At 48.1% G+C, this 17,170-nt stretch overlaps 2 protein-coding genes across 2 annotated transcripts; both read right to left on the reverse strand.

Moving 5' to 3' along the window:
* Positions 1 to 486: 486 nt before the first annotated feature.
* LOC131291053 (ficolin-3-like) lies at positions 487 to 1,610 on the reverse strand. The gene is made up of 2 exons (XM_058320242.1): positions 1,486 to 1,610; positions 487 to 1,408 (listed from the first exon to the last, which is right to left on the reverse strand). Exons 1-2 carry the CDS (start codon positions 1,608 to 1,610, stop codon positions 487 to 489), a joined length of 1,047 nt encoding a protein of 348 aa, XP_058176225.1.
* A 13,148-nt stretch (positions 1,611 to 14,758) lies between these two features.
* On the reverse strand, positions 14,759 to 15,454 carry LOC131291305 (BTB/POZ domain-containing protein KCTD8). The gene has a single exon (XM_058320503.1). The coding sequence runs from the start codon at positions 15,452 to 15,454 to the stop codon at positions 14,759 to 14,761; it is 696 nt and encodes a 231-aa protein (XP_058176486.1).
* Between the last annotated feature and the right edge of the window lie 1,716 nt (positions 15,455 to 17,170).

Below are 17,170 nucleotides of genomic sequence, written 5' to 3' on the forward strand. Positions count from 1 at the left end.
GTTTCCTATGGCTAGGGACATGTTTGGATGCTCGGTGTACTCACACACACACACACATGTATGACATCACATGACTACTATACGGCGGTGAGGTGGAGGACAAAGAAACATTCGTGGTGTGGTTCTAGCTTTGCCGAGATTACGTGTACGTACGCTGCTCTAATGAGCGGGAAGGTCATTCGGAGTGCGCATTGAACCGGATGGGGTTGATAGCGAGCAACGTCAGAGTTTAACGTTTGTCCCACTGGCGTCAGACAGCGTGGGATTGGCGGTGGAATTCGGTGGGGAAGGGTATCCTTTCTTAGTACATTTGTTATGTCGATTTGGGGAAGAAAAACTCAGATGGAGAGAGTTGTAGGTTTATCGTTGTTTTTGCCATCGATTGGAGCCTATTGCTACTCAGTCGGTTGATTGGAAGGGGCCGGAACCTCATTTATTGAACGCCATACGAGATGATTGCAGATCGATAGCTCAGCTCGAGTGTGATTACTTGTGGCGCCTCTTTGTCTCTCGGATCATGATGCGTGTGCGCTTGAGCCCCTGCAGATGGAGCCAGTCGTGCCAGAAGGCGTACCGGATGCCCAGCGCGTTGCCGTACAGGCCGTTGAAGTTGATGCGGGTACAGCTACGGTGCCACCAGCCGGACATTGTCCGGATCGCGCAGTTAACGTCGTTGAACTGGTCGTGATCCTGGTCGTACGTTGTGAACTCCATGCCCTCGTTGTAGGTAAAGTCGTCGCCGAGCGTACCGGAGTATACGCCCAACTTCTTCAGCCGGTAGCGGTCCGCTTCGTCGGCAATCTCGAACAGACTGTAGCGCGCCCAGCGCCGCTCGCCCCGGAACGACTCAGCCACGAACGCAATCTCCGTCGGGACGGCCACCGTAAGCCGGTGGATCTCGCTCAGCCCGAGCCAGTACTCGGTGCCGATGTCACCGAACCCGTCCCGGTACTTCTCCCAGCTGCGGTTGAAGTTGACGAAGCCATCGAACCGGTTCTGGATCACTATCCATCCGCCGCCCTCGAAGTCCTGATCGCAGTACACCTCGAGCGGCTCCCCAGGTCCAGCCTTCCCGGCATTCGGATAGATGGTCTCCTCGCCGGACATCCCTTCCGAGATCTCACGGCAGCTGCGCGGGTACGCGTCGACGGTGCGACCAGCTCGATAGGCAGCGGGGGCGTCGGCAACCGTGCCTGCGCCAGCTTTCTTGAATCCCTCCGAGTTTGGATCTCCCGGCGTAGGAGCATAACCGGTCAACCTCAACCAACCACTGAGCTGCTGATTTCCGTCGGTTGCTGCAAAGGACCTACAGCACGGTTCCTGCTGTCGGAGCAGTCTCAGCATCTCTTCCTGGTTGGTGATCAGCAACTGGAGCATCTTACCCAGCTCCTCGTCCCTCAGCGAGATTCTGTTGAAACAGCAGTAGGTCAGAATTGAATAAGAAGAGTTCTGCGATGTTTACTCTATAGCGACTCCAGCCTTTACCTATTCTCAATCGCTGCAAGACGATCCAGTATGGAATCGGGGGACTCCTTAGGAGTCGTAGTTGCCGTTGCATGGCTGAATCGTATTAGCGCTAACACGATTAACAGGATGCACACTTCACCCATTTTAACCTCTTTTAACAGGTCTATTGTCACCAAACGTTGAAGGAACTAGATCTTCAGCAGGCGGAGAGCAATTCCACGCGAAACAACGCTTCCAGCCTCTTTTTCAAGACTGCAGACAGAATCGACCGGCATGACGACGCGCACTACGAAGCCTAGCGTACTCGAGAGGCAAGCAAACAAGTAAACATCTCGGAAACGAGATTGTGACTGACGGTTGCGAATCTAGCTGTTAGTGGTTTGTAATGACGCGCGTCAGATTAAACCGCATTCGGAAGTCGGCTTTCTATCGACCGAACAGTGTTGGTTTGAATCGTGTGGTTGGTGTTTGTGCGTGATCTAGTGTGATCTCTTGAGAGAGTGAGTACGTAAACAACATACAATCGCTCCGTGTGAAAGCATTCTAAATCCCTTGGAAGATGGTACAGCTGCAGACAATTCTACCAGCGACTGCCTTTGACAGGCCACGTCCAGTTACAGCTGCCTGCAAACAACATATTTTCGCGAGGTTGTTGTTCTAGCACAGCACGTCATGGTATGTTCTTATCTCCCAAAGCACTCGGTATAGAACGGAATGATACTCTTTCTTGCTTCGACGATGCCTCACTGTTCCCACTCACTCGCGAGTCGGTTTTCGGTGCTTTCCAATGAACAGTCACGCCATGCACTGAGCGACCGGAGGTTACCGTGGGTCGTGGAACGTTGCCTGTTGATCGAATGTTTAGAGTACACTCGTTTTAAGGTGTTGTTTTGCGATGATGGCAGAAAAACAAACCCCCACGGAAAGTTGTTCTGCCCAGGTCGGAGCCCGTTACATCCTTGCCATCATAGGTCCCTTTTGCTGCAGGCTGCCAGAAGCTACTATGGCCGATCTAGGTTCACTACACGTCAGTTTGATAATGCTGCACCTATTCTCCGGTCAAACAAGGTGTACTCTGTGCCAAACGGCGCATCAGGTCCTACGTTTCACGACTTCCCAAATCCGATGCCCAACCTTGTGGCACGGCCTTCTCAGTGTTGCCATTTAACGACTTGCGAACCTAATACCACACCGGTTGGATAAAGAAGAAACATAGCCAAAAGCATAACGAGAGAGCCACGACATCGACGACGGATAGTGGCTTGAGTTTGACTAGTTTGACACAGGAATACCAGACCTCAATGAATCACATCCAGGTGCAGCATGCAACGAAGTAGCTTGAGGGATTTCCGCCTGTTAGAACTTGGCATTGTAGCGTTGTTTTCATGCTAGACATTGTTAGTTTACTTGCTTCTCTGCTTCTCCTGTTATCCATTCCCACATTGTTCTACCAATCCAAGATGCTCCTCCGGTGTTTGTCGTGTAGAAATATGACCGGTAGCAATCTAGGAAATTGTATTTTCACATCCATCCAACCGTACTTCTGGTTTATTAGTAATAACACACGCGCACTCACATACCTAGATAGAAGAAGAAAAAAAAAATAAATGGCCAAAATCAGCGTCTGATGAAGCAACACGGGAGATGAAACTTGACCGGGCTTGTCAAAATTGAATTCACACTCCATCACAATCACCGTGATGGGCACCGTGCACACACATGCGTCCTCGACGGTTGTCGAACCGGGCAGCGTGGAATCCTTAAAGCCCTACCTGCAATCAAAGCGAACCGGAGCAGTTTTTGGGTCACGTTGAGTCGTATTGCGTTGCAGCAGTGCTTAGAGTAGGCTGGGGCAACAGTGCTCGATGAGCGTTGGCGACTCGCGAACTTGACTTGTGTAACCACACAGGTGTATCTAGTCACTGCATTTAAAAAAAATGGCGAATAACCGACACAATCTGTCAGCTTCTCGGTGCGAACTGTCAAAACTCCGTCCAAAAAGTAAACAAGAATTAAGTCCACGTCGTTTCGTAAACGCGCGGAGCTTTGACGCGTCGTTTTGTAGCGTTGCCTCGAGGCGGTATGGAGGTTTTTCGCTGTTCCAATGTGTTGTTTACTTTTTATATGAAAGTTTGACAGGTCGAGTAAGTTGAGATCACGTCTTTATCTCATGATGACCTTAAATATCCTTTACGTTTCAATATCCGTTTCATTGGTTTAACATTTTTCCATTTACTAATTTCTAAAATTAACTATAATCGTAGAGGACTTTTAAAAGGTAACCATGTATATTCGTTCTTTGCTAAACCGGTCAACTTAGTTGAACATTTCAAACCAGTTCTATCGCTAGCTCCCATTTGTTCTCCACCTTACTCTCGGTGTGTGTGTGTGTTTGGATGTGATGTGCTGTTTTGTTTTTTGCTGGCAGCAGCTGTGTCAAGACCTGGTGGATGTCACAGGCCGCATTTATGTTCCGGTTCGCGCAGCGTACGGCCTGCACCTCGATGTCATATGTCTGTTCGGTGGACCGTTGCCGCGAACCTTTCCGAGGAGATTCAGCCGCTCGCATCGACAAGGACCTATTGTCATCAGCATGTTAGTGACCCGACGACGCTCCAACCCCGTTGCCCTCCAGGGTCCGTTGCATCGTGGGTAATAAATAAGAGCTCACCTTTCGGGACGAGCGGCACACCAGGCTGCTGCCGTGATACTCGATCCCCCCCCCTCGGTGCCCACTTTCGAGGACCACTTTGTCAGTCATGCCCCATTCGGTGCTGTCGCTCCATGGACATATATGAGTGTTCATGTGTGTGTGTGTGTGTGTGTGCGCTTTGGTTTGATGATGCGATGGGAAAATTCGATGTACTCGTTCGCATATATGTCAGACCGTGCCCGTGGAGCTGTCATGTTTGATGAGCTCCTGATGAGGTTCCGCCGTGACAGGAAGTCCCCGCAGACCCAAAGTTCCTCCCTCCGGTGGGCTAACTTCATCTGTACGTTTCAGGCCCACCTCCTACACTCCTGACTCTTCTGCTCTCTCTCTCTCTCTCTCTCTCTCTCTCTCTCTCTCTCTTTCCTTTTGATATCTCCCTTTCCCTTTCGCATTGTTCACTCCAACCAACCATCGTTTCGCGAACGTGTGACGACCGAAAGCATTCCAGCTCCAAACGACGGCTTGCTCATTTCCATGCAAATTGAAGAAGTCGTTCGCTCGGAGCGTGCGCTTGTGTGCGTAGCCTGTGGTACATCACATATTGGCTTTGCGGTAGGGATAGTGCCTCAAACTCCTTCCAAACCAGACCCCCAAACTGGTTCGTTAAGAAATATCGAAAAAGAATCATCGACAGAGGACCATCCTGGGAAGTGCAATTCGAAGGGTTTGGTAACTTTTTTTTCTGTAAAATACTCATTGTAACGAAAGGAAAGTCGGATGTGGTAAACAGGCGTGGCAAACTCGTGATCGGAATGGAGCTATATAGATTGAGCGTAGCTTCCAAGATTTAGCTGAGCCTTAAAGAGGATTACAAACTCTCGTCAAACGGTTAAGTTAGTTAGGTGACGCATTGACGTTGTCGTTGTAAGAGGTTACGGTTCGAATCCCAAATGAGACGGGACCATCACCTGTACGAGAGGGCCGACCATCCTCGTACGACTTACCGATAGACGCTCGCCCTTTGCATAAACCATGACAGCTGGTTGCGTTTCGATAAAGGAGACCGGTTCCACCGAGCTGCCTGAAGACGCCTGTTGCTCGCCTGTTGGTAGCAAACCGCTTCCCTCAACGTCCTGTTGCGCGTGCATCCCTGTTTCCGGCACGATGCTGTCAGATGGCTCAGATTCGGATGATTAATGAGTTGTTCGGCGGCGAGGGCTCGTTCCGCCGTCGGATTGAGAGCTCGAAAAAGTTAATGCACCGCGTATGGGATTTCGGACTGTTCTTTCGTTGCTTTCCCACCACACATACACGCACACACAAACACAAACACCCCTCTTTCGCACTTCCCAAACAACTAAAAGACATTTTTTTCCGTGGTTTTGTTTTGTTTTTATTTTTACCTGGTTCGAGATCTTTTCACTTCACCCAGTTCAGCCTACAGTTCGTTCCATTTTCCATTGGTTGATTTATTTATCGTGCGCTTGTTTTTTTCGCTTCTCACTTTGTTTCATCATCTCCATGTCCGGTTAGAATCTTCTTGCACATCGTACTCATTTCGGGTTGTTTTAGAAACACCCGGGGTTCCATTCCGATCGTCGTGTTTCCCAAAACGCATTCCAATCCACTTCCACCGCGAAACACAACATTTGCGCTTCATACACTCGTTCCGTTTCGCTTACCGGTGCTTTTCCGTGCCGTTTTCCCATCGTCGGCCACTGATTTACCATTCTTTTCCTTTGCTTTCGCTTTGCCTGCTTGGTTTTTGGTTTATAACTTGCATTACCCACCCTTAACTTACGTCTGGTTAGAGATATATTTCAATGATCATTTTGTTTGAGTTTTCTTTCTTTTGTCATTTATTATATTTATGTTATAATTATTATTACCTCTAATATTATTATTCTCATGCATGTTGCATTTTTCTTTCTCACTACTAAGTTCTGGATTTGTTGGGATTTCTTATCGGTAAATTTTTAAATTTTTTTTCTCTTCCCTTTCACCCATCGTTACTACCGTCGCTCGTTCTCGTTCAGCACACCCTTCCGTGTGGCGGATACCGTTTTATTGTGACAAGTATAATTTTGTCTTACCATTACCATTTAATAGTAGCACTGGTAGTTTATTAGTTGTAGTTGTAGTAGTGGTAGTAGTAGTTATATGTGAAGTACCATCTGCCGCAGCATCATCATCGTCATCATCGTCATCTTGATCGCCTTTCGGTTGATTTCTTTCGAAATTTTTTTCACACATAACCCCGCGTTTTTTTCCATTCGAGTTTTCACCACCCCACGAATTTTCCTTCCCCCCCCGCCATTTTCTCTTTCTTCGAATCGTGGTGTAATTAAACTGTTTCGCTTTTCATGATTTGTTTTGATATCTTGCCGGCATGCCCGGTTTCATCGCGCACGGTGATGCGTTGCGTTCCCACGATTGGGTTTTCCGTGCGTCCCCGCTGAGAGTGGAAAATGCTTCCCGGCTGGGGGCGGGTTTCAACCGTACGTGTGTGGTTTTCACAGTCACACCGGTTTCACACATGGATTGAAGCATTCGGTTGCCCAGCGGGAGACCGTTTGAAAATTTGCTCAAGGCGATCGTTCAAACCTTTCAAAACCAGCAGATGTTGATACGCGGGTCAAAAACAACACTTTTCCTGGTACCGTGCCACGGAGACGTGGTTGCACGTGGTTTCCGAAACCCATTTTCCGAAGAAAGTGGGCTATAAAAATATAACTGTTTACTGCAGCGCAAATTCGGGAGAAGAAAAACCCGCGATCGGATCGAAGATGGCAGATCAAAGCGTACCATCGCCCGCTTTTCCATCGATGCAGATCAAAAGCGAGGGTTTGGGGTATGTTTTTCCACTTGACCGCGAGGACAGCGGGTGTGTAAGTGAACGGGTAGGGCTTTCCTTTCCTCATCGCGCGCGTTCAGTTTTCAATCGATGGTCGGAAAACTATTCTACCAACACTGAGTGGGTTAAAGGGTGGATGGTGGGGGGTAGAGGTGCGAGGGGGAGGGGGGGGGGCTGACAAAAATCCTATCGTTCATAAAACCGATCTCATGTTCTCGCAAAAATCCTTCCAAAGTAAGCGAAGCGTGGCACGGTTTTGCACGATCCGCGATTAAATTTTATATGTTTATGTTTATGTGCCGCCTCCCCCTTTCTTCGCTGGGGTCGCCTCTCCCACGGCCCTCCACGACCAAACCACGACCCGTTTCCATCGGAAAGCCGTAAATAATTCGCTACATTTGACTTCTGCCTTTTCCCGCACCGGTGCCCGTTTTCTCCCTCCCATCGCATCTTTTCATCTTGACGCCGGGCGCTATTTTTATCCGCGCGCGCGAACCGGAGCACATTCGTCTGCTCTTCGTCATAATTCCGCGACTGGTTGCCGTCCCTCCCCCATCTCCCTCGCATCCACATTTTGCTACATCTTCGAGGCGGAACAAATTCACTCCCGAGCGAGCGCACGATCAAAATACGTTCGCTTTTCCCGTGCACTTCCGAAAGTCCGGGCAGCGCACGGAGCGTATCGATTTTTCCGCACCCGTCGTGTTTTCCCGTTTTCCATCTCAGCCCCCCTCCCCCGAGTGCGACTCGCGCAACTGGAAGTTGGTGAATTTTCCGTTCACCGTACACAACAAAAAAAAAACCCCTCGACCCCATTGTGCGACGCAAACATTCCAACGGCGTGTTCCGCTTTTCACCAAACTCCGGCCTTATACTGTGTGCATGTGTTCATTTACTCTTTTCCGTCCCTCGTTTCAGCTTGCTGCATTAATATATCTGCTTGGTATTGTTTTTCACCGGCGAGTTTTCCACGCACGGACTTTTTCTTTCTTCGGGTACTGCCCGAAAACTGAACAACACTCCTTCGTATTGGTGATGCTTTGGTTGGCTTTTGCTTTCCTCATTCCTCGTGTTCCCCGTGTTTTAAGTTTTTTGATATTATTATTAGTTTCCTTTTTAAATAGATTCATACATTGATAATGGGTTGTTGCTTTTTCCTTCTATTGTGGTTGGTTTTGCTTGTTTCCGCAGGTTTTGCTCCACCGCTCTACCGCTCTACTACACTATGTTTATTCATCTTTAAGCTTAATTTCTTGTTTCTATCTCACTGTGGTTGTTTTTTTCTTCATAATCTTAAAGTTTTTATCTTGTGCTCCCACTGGTTGACTTTTTTTTTCTTCTTTATTTTTTTTTAAACGGCTGCAAGTTGATTCTTTCTTACGTTTTCTTTTTTCGATTCCTTTAAATTCTAGATACTTCTTAATCATGACTGCTTTTTTGCTACCCGCTTCTACCCGCTTCAAGTATGTTTTTTTTTCTTAAATGTGTTTGTTTCGTTTCCGTGTCATCAACATCGTGTCGTCCTGTTTCCTGTGTGTTTGTGTGGATGTTTGTGTGTTCGTGTGTTTATGAAATGGTAAAAAGTTATGGAGTGTCCATTCCCTTTTTACTAACACACTTTTTTCTCTCACTAGTGGTGCCGGTGTGCTACGGTTTTGGCCATAAACTTGTCATTACTTGACAGTTGTGTCCTCCCCCCCTGGGTTGGCGACACCACTTTCCAAAACCCCGCTTCCTTCGGCGGACGTGTTATTGCGTCGTGTCGATATCGTCGTTCGTCGGCGTCGTCATTGGAAATACATTAATCTCACCGAGCCATTTGTGCGCTCCGTCCGGTATGGATGTTCGGTCTCGTGTCTATATGTTTGTAGGGGGTGGGCATTGTGCCGCTACCAGCAGCACTTAGGACGATTGAGCGGAGCAGACGTGATGTGTACATCTTCATAAAAATCTACCGGGTGATGGCATCGGCTTATGAGAGGCCTACGCTACATGACGTTGCTACTGTCAGGCAACCGATTGGTGGCCTATGAAAAATTGCATTATCAGCCAGTCCATCCCTCAATTGGTAAACATGGATTACAATTCACCTAAATGTGCAAAATATTGTGTCGATTCTGCAAAAAACAAGTATCCTGTATTAAATACTAGCTGAACCTTGGGTTTAGCATTGAGTGATACAACTTTCATAATGTGTATCTCCAATAAACAGATTGGTTTACAGAAAAGTTTTCGTAAATTTTCATCTATAACGTCAACTCCTGTTCACACAGAGTGAATTATTGAAGGTTTTTGGGAAGAATTGTCAAGCGGAGTGTGAACCAATATACCAATTGATTGAATTAATTAAACACTTTGTCCATGGATGCTTGCTTCTTGCTTGCTGAGTTTAAAGTATCTCTGGGACATGAATATCGTGATGTGGAATAAATTCGCCTTTTGTTTTACATTTTACTTTCCTTCTGTGTTTTATAATTATTCAATCGCTTTCATTACTTCCTTCGAGCTTTTCCTTTGCAGTTTTCCTAGCCTGGAAAATCCCAAACCGTGCGCCTATGTCCACATCGGCGGGAAGAAAAATAATTAACAATCACCCTTGACAAATTGTTGCCAACATCGTCATACTTCCATCTGGTATGCTGGTTTGGTTATGTTTTCTAATGATTGATGACATGTCGATTGTTCCCTTTACCGGGGGTTCTAATTGTGTGCGTGTTTTTCCGCTTGCTTTCTTGCGTTTCTCTGCGCTGTAACTGTTTTGTATTTTTGTGTGGGAAAACTCATGAAAACTCCCACACCATTCACGTCCACGTATTCCGGTTCGATCGGTGTAAAGAGACCGTTGTCCAGCGAACGGTTTGTCTAGTGTTTGGTGCTGCTCCTAATTGTCGGTGGGTTTCGGGCCAGCAAATGATTGTTTTTTTCCCCGATTGGTACTTTGTGCGGCTTCGGATTCTCGTCAGTCGACTACAAACTGTTTGGTATTGGTATTTGCATAAAGGTGGGGGGGAAATAGTACGTACTAGCCTGGTTATTGGTGGGAGTTGGGTGAGCTTGTTGTTCGCTAGCCCGGTGGTTGTTTTTGTTCGAACGCAAAAATCCTCCCTACCCTCCGGCGTGTGGCCGGAACCCATCTGCCATCTGCGAGAAATATGCTTCCTCCTTCGCCTTCTAGCTTCGGGCGCCCGAGATCAATTCAAGTGGGACCAACTTTAAGGGGCTGCAAAAGTTCGAATCGTCAAATTCACCTCGATCGCACGCCTTCGCTCGCTCGCGTTCGCTTGCCAACGTTGGGGCCGGGGGTCGGGGGTCGGAAGGAAAGGAAGGCCATCCAAGGCTTGCATCTGCGTTTGCCTCCGGGCGCTCGGTTGGCCTGCATCGTCCTGGTTGTGTCCGTTCGTGTCCTGAGTCCGGGAGAGTGTCTGCCTGTAACAAATAGGAATAGCGAGAAAAAAGGGATGTCAAACAGTTTGTTAATGATGCTCAAATGATAGTTTGATGTTGAGGGAACGAGGTTCACTCCGGGGGAGGAAACTGAACAACGGACAAAATAAAGAAATGAAAAACACGAACAAGCGACAACAGCTTAAGGGAGCGAATTGATTGTTAGATGATGATCGAACCTGAAGAGGAAACAAGGGAACAGCTTAGTGGATGACAGCTAAAAACGAAAAGCTAAAACATTTATCAGAAACCCCCCTTCTCCCTCTCCCCTTCCTCCACCCGAAAAAAGGGCTCGAATGTATCAAACACCGGGGGGGGAGGAAACCGAGTTTCGGCTGGAAAACGGTTCGACTCAATCATTCGACCGAACGTAAGCGTTCATTTTTCATCCGTATTGCGTCGGTACCCTTTTTTCTTCTCTCTATTTTTCTCTCCCCCCCCACCACAAAGGCACAGTTTTTCAAAATGTCTTCCCTTTTCGGCCTGGGATTAACAACCCGGGCGAGTTTGTGCCCGGTGAAAAGAAAAAAACAACAGCCGGGACCTTTTTATCTTCCATTACTGCAAATGAACGACGGAGGAGGAGCGGGTTGTTTGGTGGGTGGTGCGGCGCAGGGTTGATGGGGTTAGTCACCAGAGCTTATGGGAGGGGTGTGGCGAAACAGGAAAAGTCGACCGTGACCTTAATTTTCAACTATAATGATGGTGACCTCGGGGTCTTCGTTGGGGTTTTTCCTTCCCTTCTCTTGGACGCCGAAGGAAGGGGGGAGAGCTGTGGTGGTGATTTTTCAACGCTTTTCAAGTAAATCTTCCTGCATGAATAGATGCCTGGAGGGGGAGTGGTATATGAAAGGGAAGGTAGGAAAAAAGAGAAACACAATGAAAAAAAAAATGGCGGTTCATAGCATCCTCACATTAAAACCAGAGCACACGTTCAGCAGTAAACAGCATATGTGTGTTTGTGTGTATTTTGTATAGTTCATGGAAATCGGTTACTGCAAAAATCTATATTAAAAACAGCTCCCCCGAGGGTATGCATCCGTCAGTGTGAACCACTGTGCAGCACACTTGCTCCCTTTTTTTTTATTTCCCTTAAATCATCTCTGTTGAAGATTAAGTTGGGCACAATCGAGGGACAAGCTTTTCCGTACCCAAACCTAAAACCAGAAAAGGAAATGAAAAGCCTCGCAGCATCGAGTGACGTTTCTTACTCCGATATTTATAGCAAGTACTCTGAATTCTGGACAAACTTATTAGAAAAATGCTCGAAGGTTAATTGTTATTTGCTGTTTTGTTTTTACTTCATCTCTTGATACAATAGCAATGATGTTTTGACGACAAACTGTTCCTTATGCAATGTTGTACTCTTATTTCTGAACAAAATTCATTCGAAATGCACTCGAAGTTCATTTGTTATTTGTTGTATGTTTATTTTTTGAGTATGTTGTTTAACAACAACGCTTTTTATACAACAAATAGTTCCTTTTGCAATGTTTTACTTCTAAAAGTATTTGTAAATAGGAACGGCAAACTGGATCAGATTCACTTGCGCGTCTTTAATATCGTCCATGATTACGTTGACAAACAACTAAAAAAAAGTTATCCTCTATTTGTATTTGCTATTTTGTTTGGAATACCAATTAAAACACACTTTCTTTCTTGTTTTGCATTGCAGAATATCTAAACTTACGAACGATAGCAGAAGATCTAACCATTAAATGAGAATGTGTTACACTTGAGCACATTTACCGAAGGTGTGAGACAGTTGAATGTAGAAAATAAATTAGAGGAGTTTTGATATCCAAAGTGAACGAAACGAAAGCTGAAACAATAGAAACAAGCAAGTTAGAAACGAAAACTGAAACAATATAAGCAGTGGAACTATGGAGAAGTTAACTCACGCGTAAAAGAAGACAAATTAAAAAGTTGTTTTAAAGTAACTTGAGATGGAAAAAGTGATGGAGCGCGTAAGAGAAAGGAAACCACCGCGAAGGGGAGACACAAACATGTGAAATCGATTATCCTTGTGGGAAGTACCGTGCTGGCCTCGATTCTTTCGTTTGTATGCCTTAGCCCTTGCCTTTGCGATGTTTTATTGCATCTACTGCAACGTTTCGTTGCTTTATCAGTCCATGATGCGAGCATCGGATTCGCTTCCCACTACCGAGGAGGCTGTTTCGGGTCGAAAATCTCAGCTTATACTCCTCCTTTCCCTCCCTCCCCCCTATGTCCTCCCAGGCCGGAAACGTGGATGGTGGTGGAGTAATGGGGCGCATGGAGTGTCGAAGGAATGGAGGCAGAAAACATGAAAATACGGCGGGAGAGAAAAGTTTCGGGCCTGAAGATGCCGAGGTCGACGGTTCCCGGCTGGTGGGGAATTATTTCCGGCAACTTTCCTTTCGCCCGGCCTCTCCATTACTTTGCGATCGTCTTCACCCTACACCTCCCCCCCTCCCCACACTCTAACCCTCAGAAAGCGTAAGGCGTGCCAAGGGTCAACCGCCTGCGGAAGCCAACGGCCATCGAGTGCGCGTGCCCACTAGGCCTCCACTCCAGCGCCCGAACGTCAGATTTTGGCAGGCAACTCGATGGGGATGGTGGTGGGGGTGGGTTGGTGCCGGGGGCGGCAACGAGCAAACGGATGGTGGCGACCATAGCCATTTCCATTATTCATTCATTCGGTTCGGGTGTGCGCGCATCAAATTCGCATTTCCAGGGCGAGGGTGGATTGTGATCTCGGTTGAGTTTCGTCTTGCTTTCCTCGTTTGGTTGCGCTGTTTTCCTCCCCGGGTTTTTTTTTGCTTTCCCTCCTTTCGCGCTTTCGTTTTCGGTTTAGTTTTGCCTGACTTGAAGGTTGAATTCAATTTTCGCTGATGCTGCCATTTCGGAGTAATATCTTCACATTCTACGTACGTTTTGCATAACGTGTTTTCACATAGCTGTGCATCTCGCTGTTCGATTTTGTTGGTTTTTATTCTTTTCATAGACAGAAAGTTGTAAAATAATCTGTTTGAAATGTTAATTGGAAAGTTAAAGTTACTTTAAAATCCCGCTTATAAAATTCTACTCTCGAACTACGGGACACCAAGCGTCATTTCAGCAGTGTCTTGTTAAATGTGGCGCGTTCATAACGGTGGTTCAAACTTACACCAAATTATATAAAACTTTGTTTTAAAATAGTTTTATTTTTTTACTCAACTAAACTTCTTGCGATTGCCTTGAAGTTTTTACTGTCAATGAAAAGTTGGACGTATCATTCCAACAATGCTTTCTGTAAATATTTCATATTTTAACTCATTGGTTTGGCTATTACGTTACATGATACCAGATTTCCTTTGCTGATAAAGATTTAGGAAATCAGTAGAAGGTGCTGTCAAAAAAATATGTGGTTTTGAGGGAAATGTTTTGCCTATTTCTTGAAGCAAGACTCAGACTTTTTTTTTTTTTGTTGCGTTTAAAAGCATTTTAGCACACTTTTTAGTACAACAAATTTTGGCGAAATTTGTTTACCAAAATTATTTTACCGCCGGTTTTCGACGACTTACCAAAATCTAAGCATCCCAAGGAATTGGTTCTCATAATTAACATATCTTTTATGTTGTATTTATATATCTTTTTGGGACAACAACTTTTTGGAACTAATGACAGCTGGGGCAATCAGAAAATAAGATACTGCGTGTTAACTGAACGTGCGAAAAGATCCATCTTCGATGATATTATGACAAGCGCGACGTCTATATGGCCGTCTATTTAAAGTTACACAACATCCCCAAAATGGGACTAGGTCTCCTCTCCGAAGAGAGTTTACTGTGACTGAAAGACGGTGTATAATAGATCGGTAGCCGTTCTCTATAAAAACCACAGGGTGCGTCAGTCTCGAGATTCGATCCCATACCTCTGGCGTGGTGTTTCTTCGCGCTACCGCTGCGCTATGGACACTCTCTTGATTGAATGAGAATAGACTGACATTTTATCAGAACTGTGTGGACGATAAAGATGGTCAGACAGGCTTTCTCTACCTAATACTTAAATCGAGACTAAGACTTTTTTCGTGAGGATCGTGAACTCAACCACTTGTTGGAACCGTTTAGGGAGATTAGCGAAGATTAATATTAGTAGACCCTATAGATAAGGTTTCCCTTGGATCCCTGTAGATCAGAGAGAACTCCAGAGAAGGGTTTTAGCCAGTACCAGAACTTCCGCTATGGAAAAACCTAACCGATTTGGATAGGAGATCATGTTGCGTGATGCGAGAGGTTTGGTTGGGAGTCTCACCTCATAGGTTGCAAGGGTGGAAAGGTGGTGCTCCACGGAGGAGGTGTTGGTGCTGCATCGTTCGCTTAGTCGCGCACGAACACGAACTCGTTGTAGTGGTTCCAGCGGTTCTCCTCCGTGTCGACGCCCGGCTTGAGGTTCTCGGAGACCGAGCCAGCCGTGCCGGAGCCGCAGCTGCCGACGAGCCGGAAGCCCTGCTCCTGCAGCATGTCGAACGCCTGCTCGATGAACACGTGCTTGAGGAAGAAGCGGGCCGTGTAGCGGTCGGAGCCGCCGTGGTCCGGGTCGCGCGACTCGTTCAGCGTGTCGCCGAACACCTCCCGGCACAGGGCGACCCGCCCGTGCACGAGCAGGCGCGTGATCTTCCGGAACTTGACGTCGGCCAGGCCGTCGCGGCCGAACTGGAAGCTGCCACGGTAGCCGACGGTGATGCAGCCGGGCGCCATCTTCACCAGCAGCTCCTGCAGCCCGGCCAGCCGGAAGAAGTCGGCCTCCTTGCGCAGCCGGTCGCGCTCGAGGAAGCCCACCGGGAGGGCGTAGCGCACCGGATCTCGCAGGTAGTCCAGCACGTGCCGGAACAGCGACCCGTCGCGATCGATGAAGATGCGGCCTCGGGAGTCGACGGGCAGGTCGGACGGGGCGCTCACGCCGCCGAACGTCTCCTGCAGCCAGGAGCCCTCCTCCGCCAGCAGCGTCTTCAGGCTGGCAACGTACGGTGTACCGCCGACGTTCAGCTCCACCACCTCCGGAAACGAGCCCATCGCTTTTCGCTTACGCACACTCTAGTACACACACACACACGCGAGCACGGGCACACACACACACGGGGAACTCCGGTCCGGGGGGAGATGCGGGTCTGCGACGTCTCTGTTGTTTGGATCTCGACCTTCGGTTGATTGTAACGTTTGATGCGTGGCTCAGACAGGTCACGGTACGCGATCGTTGATTGGGTACGGGCGCATGGGCAAACTCCTCCTAAGAAAGCCCTCTCTGGTCGCGATGCTCTAGACTTTCAAGGCTTTCGGATGACAGGGTCTGCGCAACCGGAACTTCCGGAAGCCTGTTGAACGGGCACCACACTCGACCTCCCTTTTCGATCTTCCCGGGTAGGGTTGAGTGGGTGGAGGGGGGGAGTGGTAAGCCTCACACTACTAATCACACCCACACCCACACGCACGCACACACACACACCTACACACGCACACAAGCCAGCGTTACACAGGCGAGGTTTCGTTGGAGTAGGCAGCAGCAGGCAGTCGATCTCCTTCCGTTTTGGTGCGCGCAGTGTTAACACGCAGCTGTACAGTGTATCGCCACGCCACGTTAACACGTCCAGACTCGCACCCGTACGCGACTGAAATGAGATCGGGAAATACGTGAGCACCAGCGCCAACCCGACCGTCGTCGTCGTCGTCGTCGTCGTCGGCAGCGCAATCGTGCAACGCGCCAGCTGCCCTCCGGTTGTTGATAGTCATCGAAGGCGGGAAGATAGCCCGCCCGCCAGGATGTAGCAGACAGGAGATGGTTCAGCCAGGGGGAGGGGGGGGGGGATGGTTTCCGGCTCGGGTTGGGACGCGCGAGACAACGCTTTTCCCGAGCGCAACAAATCCGACGCCAGTCCTCGCCTTCTGCGAGAGCGACCCATTGGCGTTTGGAGAGGCGCTGCAGATGCTGCCGATGAGGCGGACTCTCCAGGACTCGCAGGACTCAGGAGTTTTCACATTTTCACACACATTTTCCGGAGCGTTCAAAACTGTTTTACTTTACTGCTCGGAAAGCATCATGTCACGAGATGAACGCTCTCCACAGGACATTGCCATCATTTTATCTCTCTTTCTCTTTTTTAAAATCTTCTCTCTCTCTCTCTCTCTCTCTCTCTCTCTCTCTCTCTCTCCACCACTGCCTACCCTTTTCATTCGCGTCGAGCTTTGGTACGTGCAGTGAGCCTGATAGTATGCAATCGCGTTGAAGCTGGTTTGGGATTTTTCTGGGCCCCGTTTTCGTGCTACCCCCGATGACGTTGTGGAGAGTTTTCCACGACCTTCGGCTCTGTTTCCTCTCGCCCCTCCCCCGTCTCTCACGCTCGGCTCTCATTTCGGCTCGGCGCTCGGGAAGCTGTTACACGAGGAACGTGCATCGAATCGAATTTGTCGACGTGTAGAGGCAGCTTGTGTGAAATATGGTGTAACAAATTTTTAACACGCTCCCCGCGGTGAGCGTGCGAGAGTGAGAGAGAGAGAGAGAGAGAGAGCCAGGAAGAGTGGGTGGAGGAGAGGGGGATGAAGTCCTAAATTGAAGGGAAAAAAGGGAGCTCGCATCCTGTAGCAAGCAGAGACGGCTCCAAGGTACAGGATTTCCCATTCCGCCCCCGGAAATGGCAAGACGCAAAAGGAAAAACCTGAATGGAGAAGGCGAAAATCACGAATGCATGCACGCACGCGGTGGTACTGGTTTTTCCTCCGCACTTGATGGTTGAC

Source organism: Anopheles ziemanni, chromosome X (assembly GCF_943734765.1).
Source record: "Anopheles ziemanni chromosome X, idAnoZiCoDA_A2_x.2, whole genome shotgun sequence".
NCBI classification, from domain to species: Eukaryota; Metazoa; Arthropoda; class Insecta; order Diptera; family Culicidae; genus Anopheles; species Anopheles ziemanni.

Bases quoted from the DNA above. Each gene is read 5' to 3' on its own strand.
- LOC131291053 (XM_058320242.1), bottom strand. From the start codon at position 1,610: ATGGGTGAAGTGTGCATCCTGTTAATCGTGTTAGCGCTAATACGATTC. The intron at 1,409-1,485 runs GTAAAGGCTGGA...CTGTTTCAACAG, and splicing joins CTTGCAGCGATTGAGAATAG to AATCTCGCTGAGGGACGAGG.
- LOC131291305 (XM_058320503.1), bottom strand. From the start codon at position 15,454: ATGGGCTCGTTTCCGGAGGTGGTGGAGCTGAACGTCGGCGGTACACCG.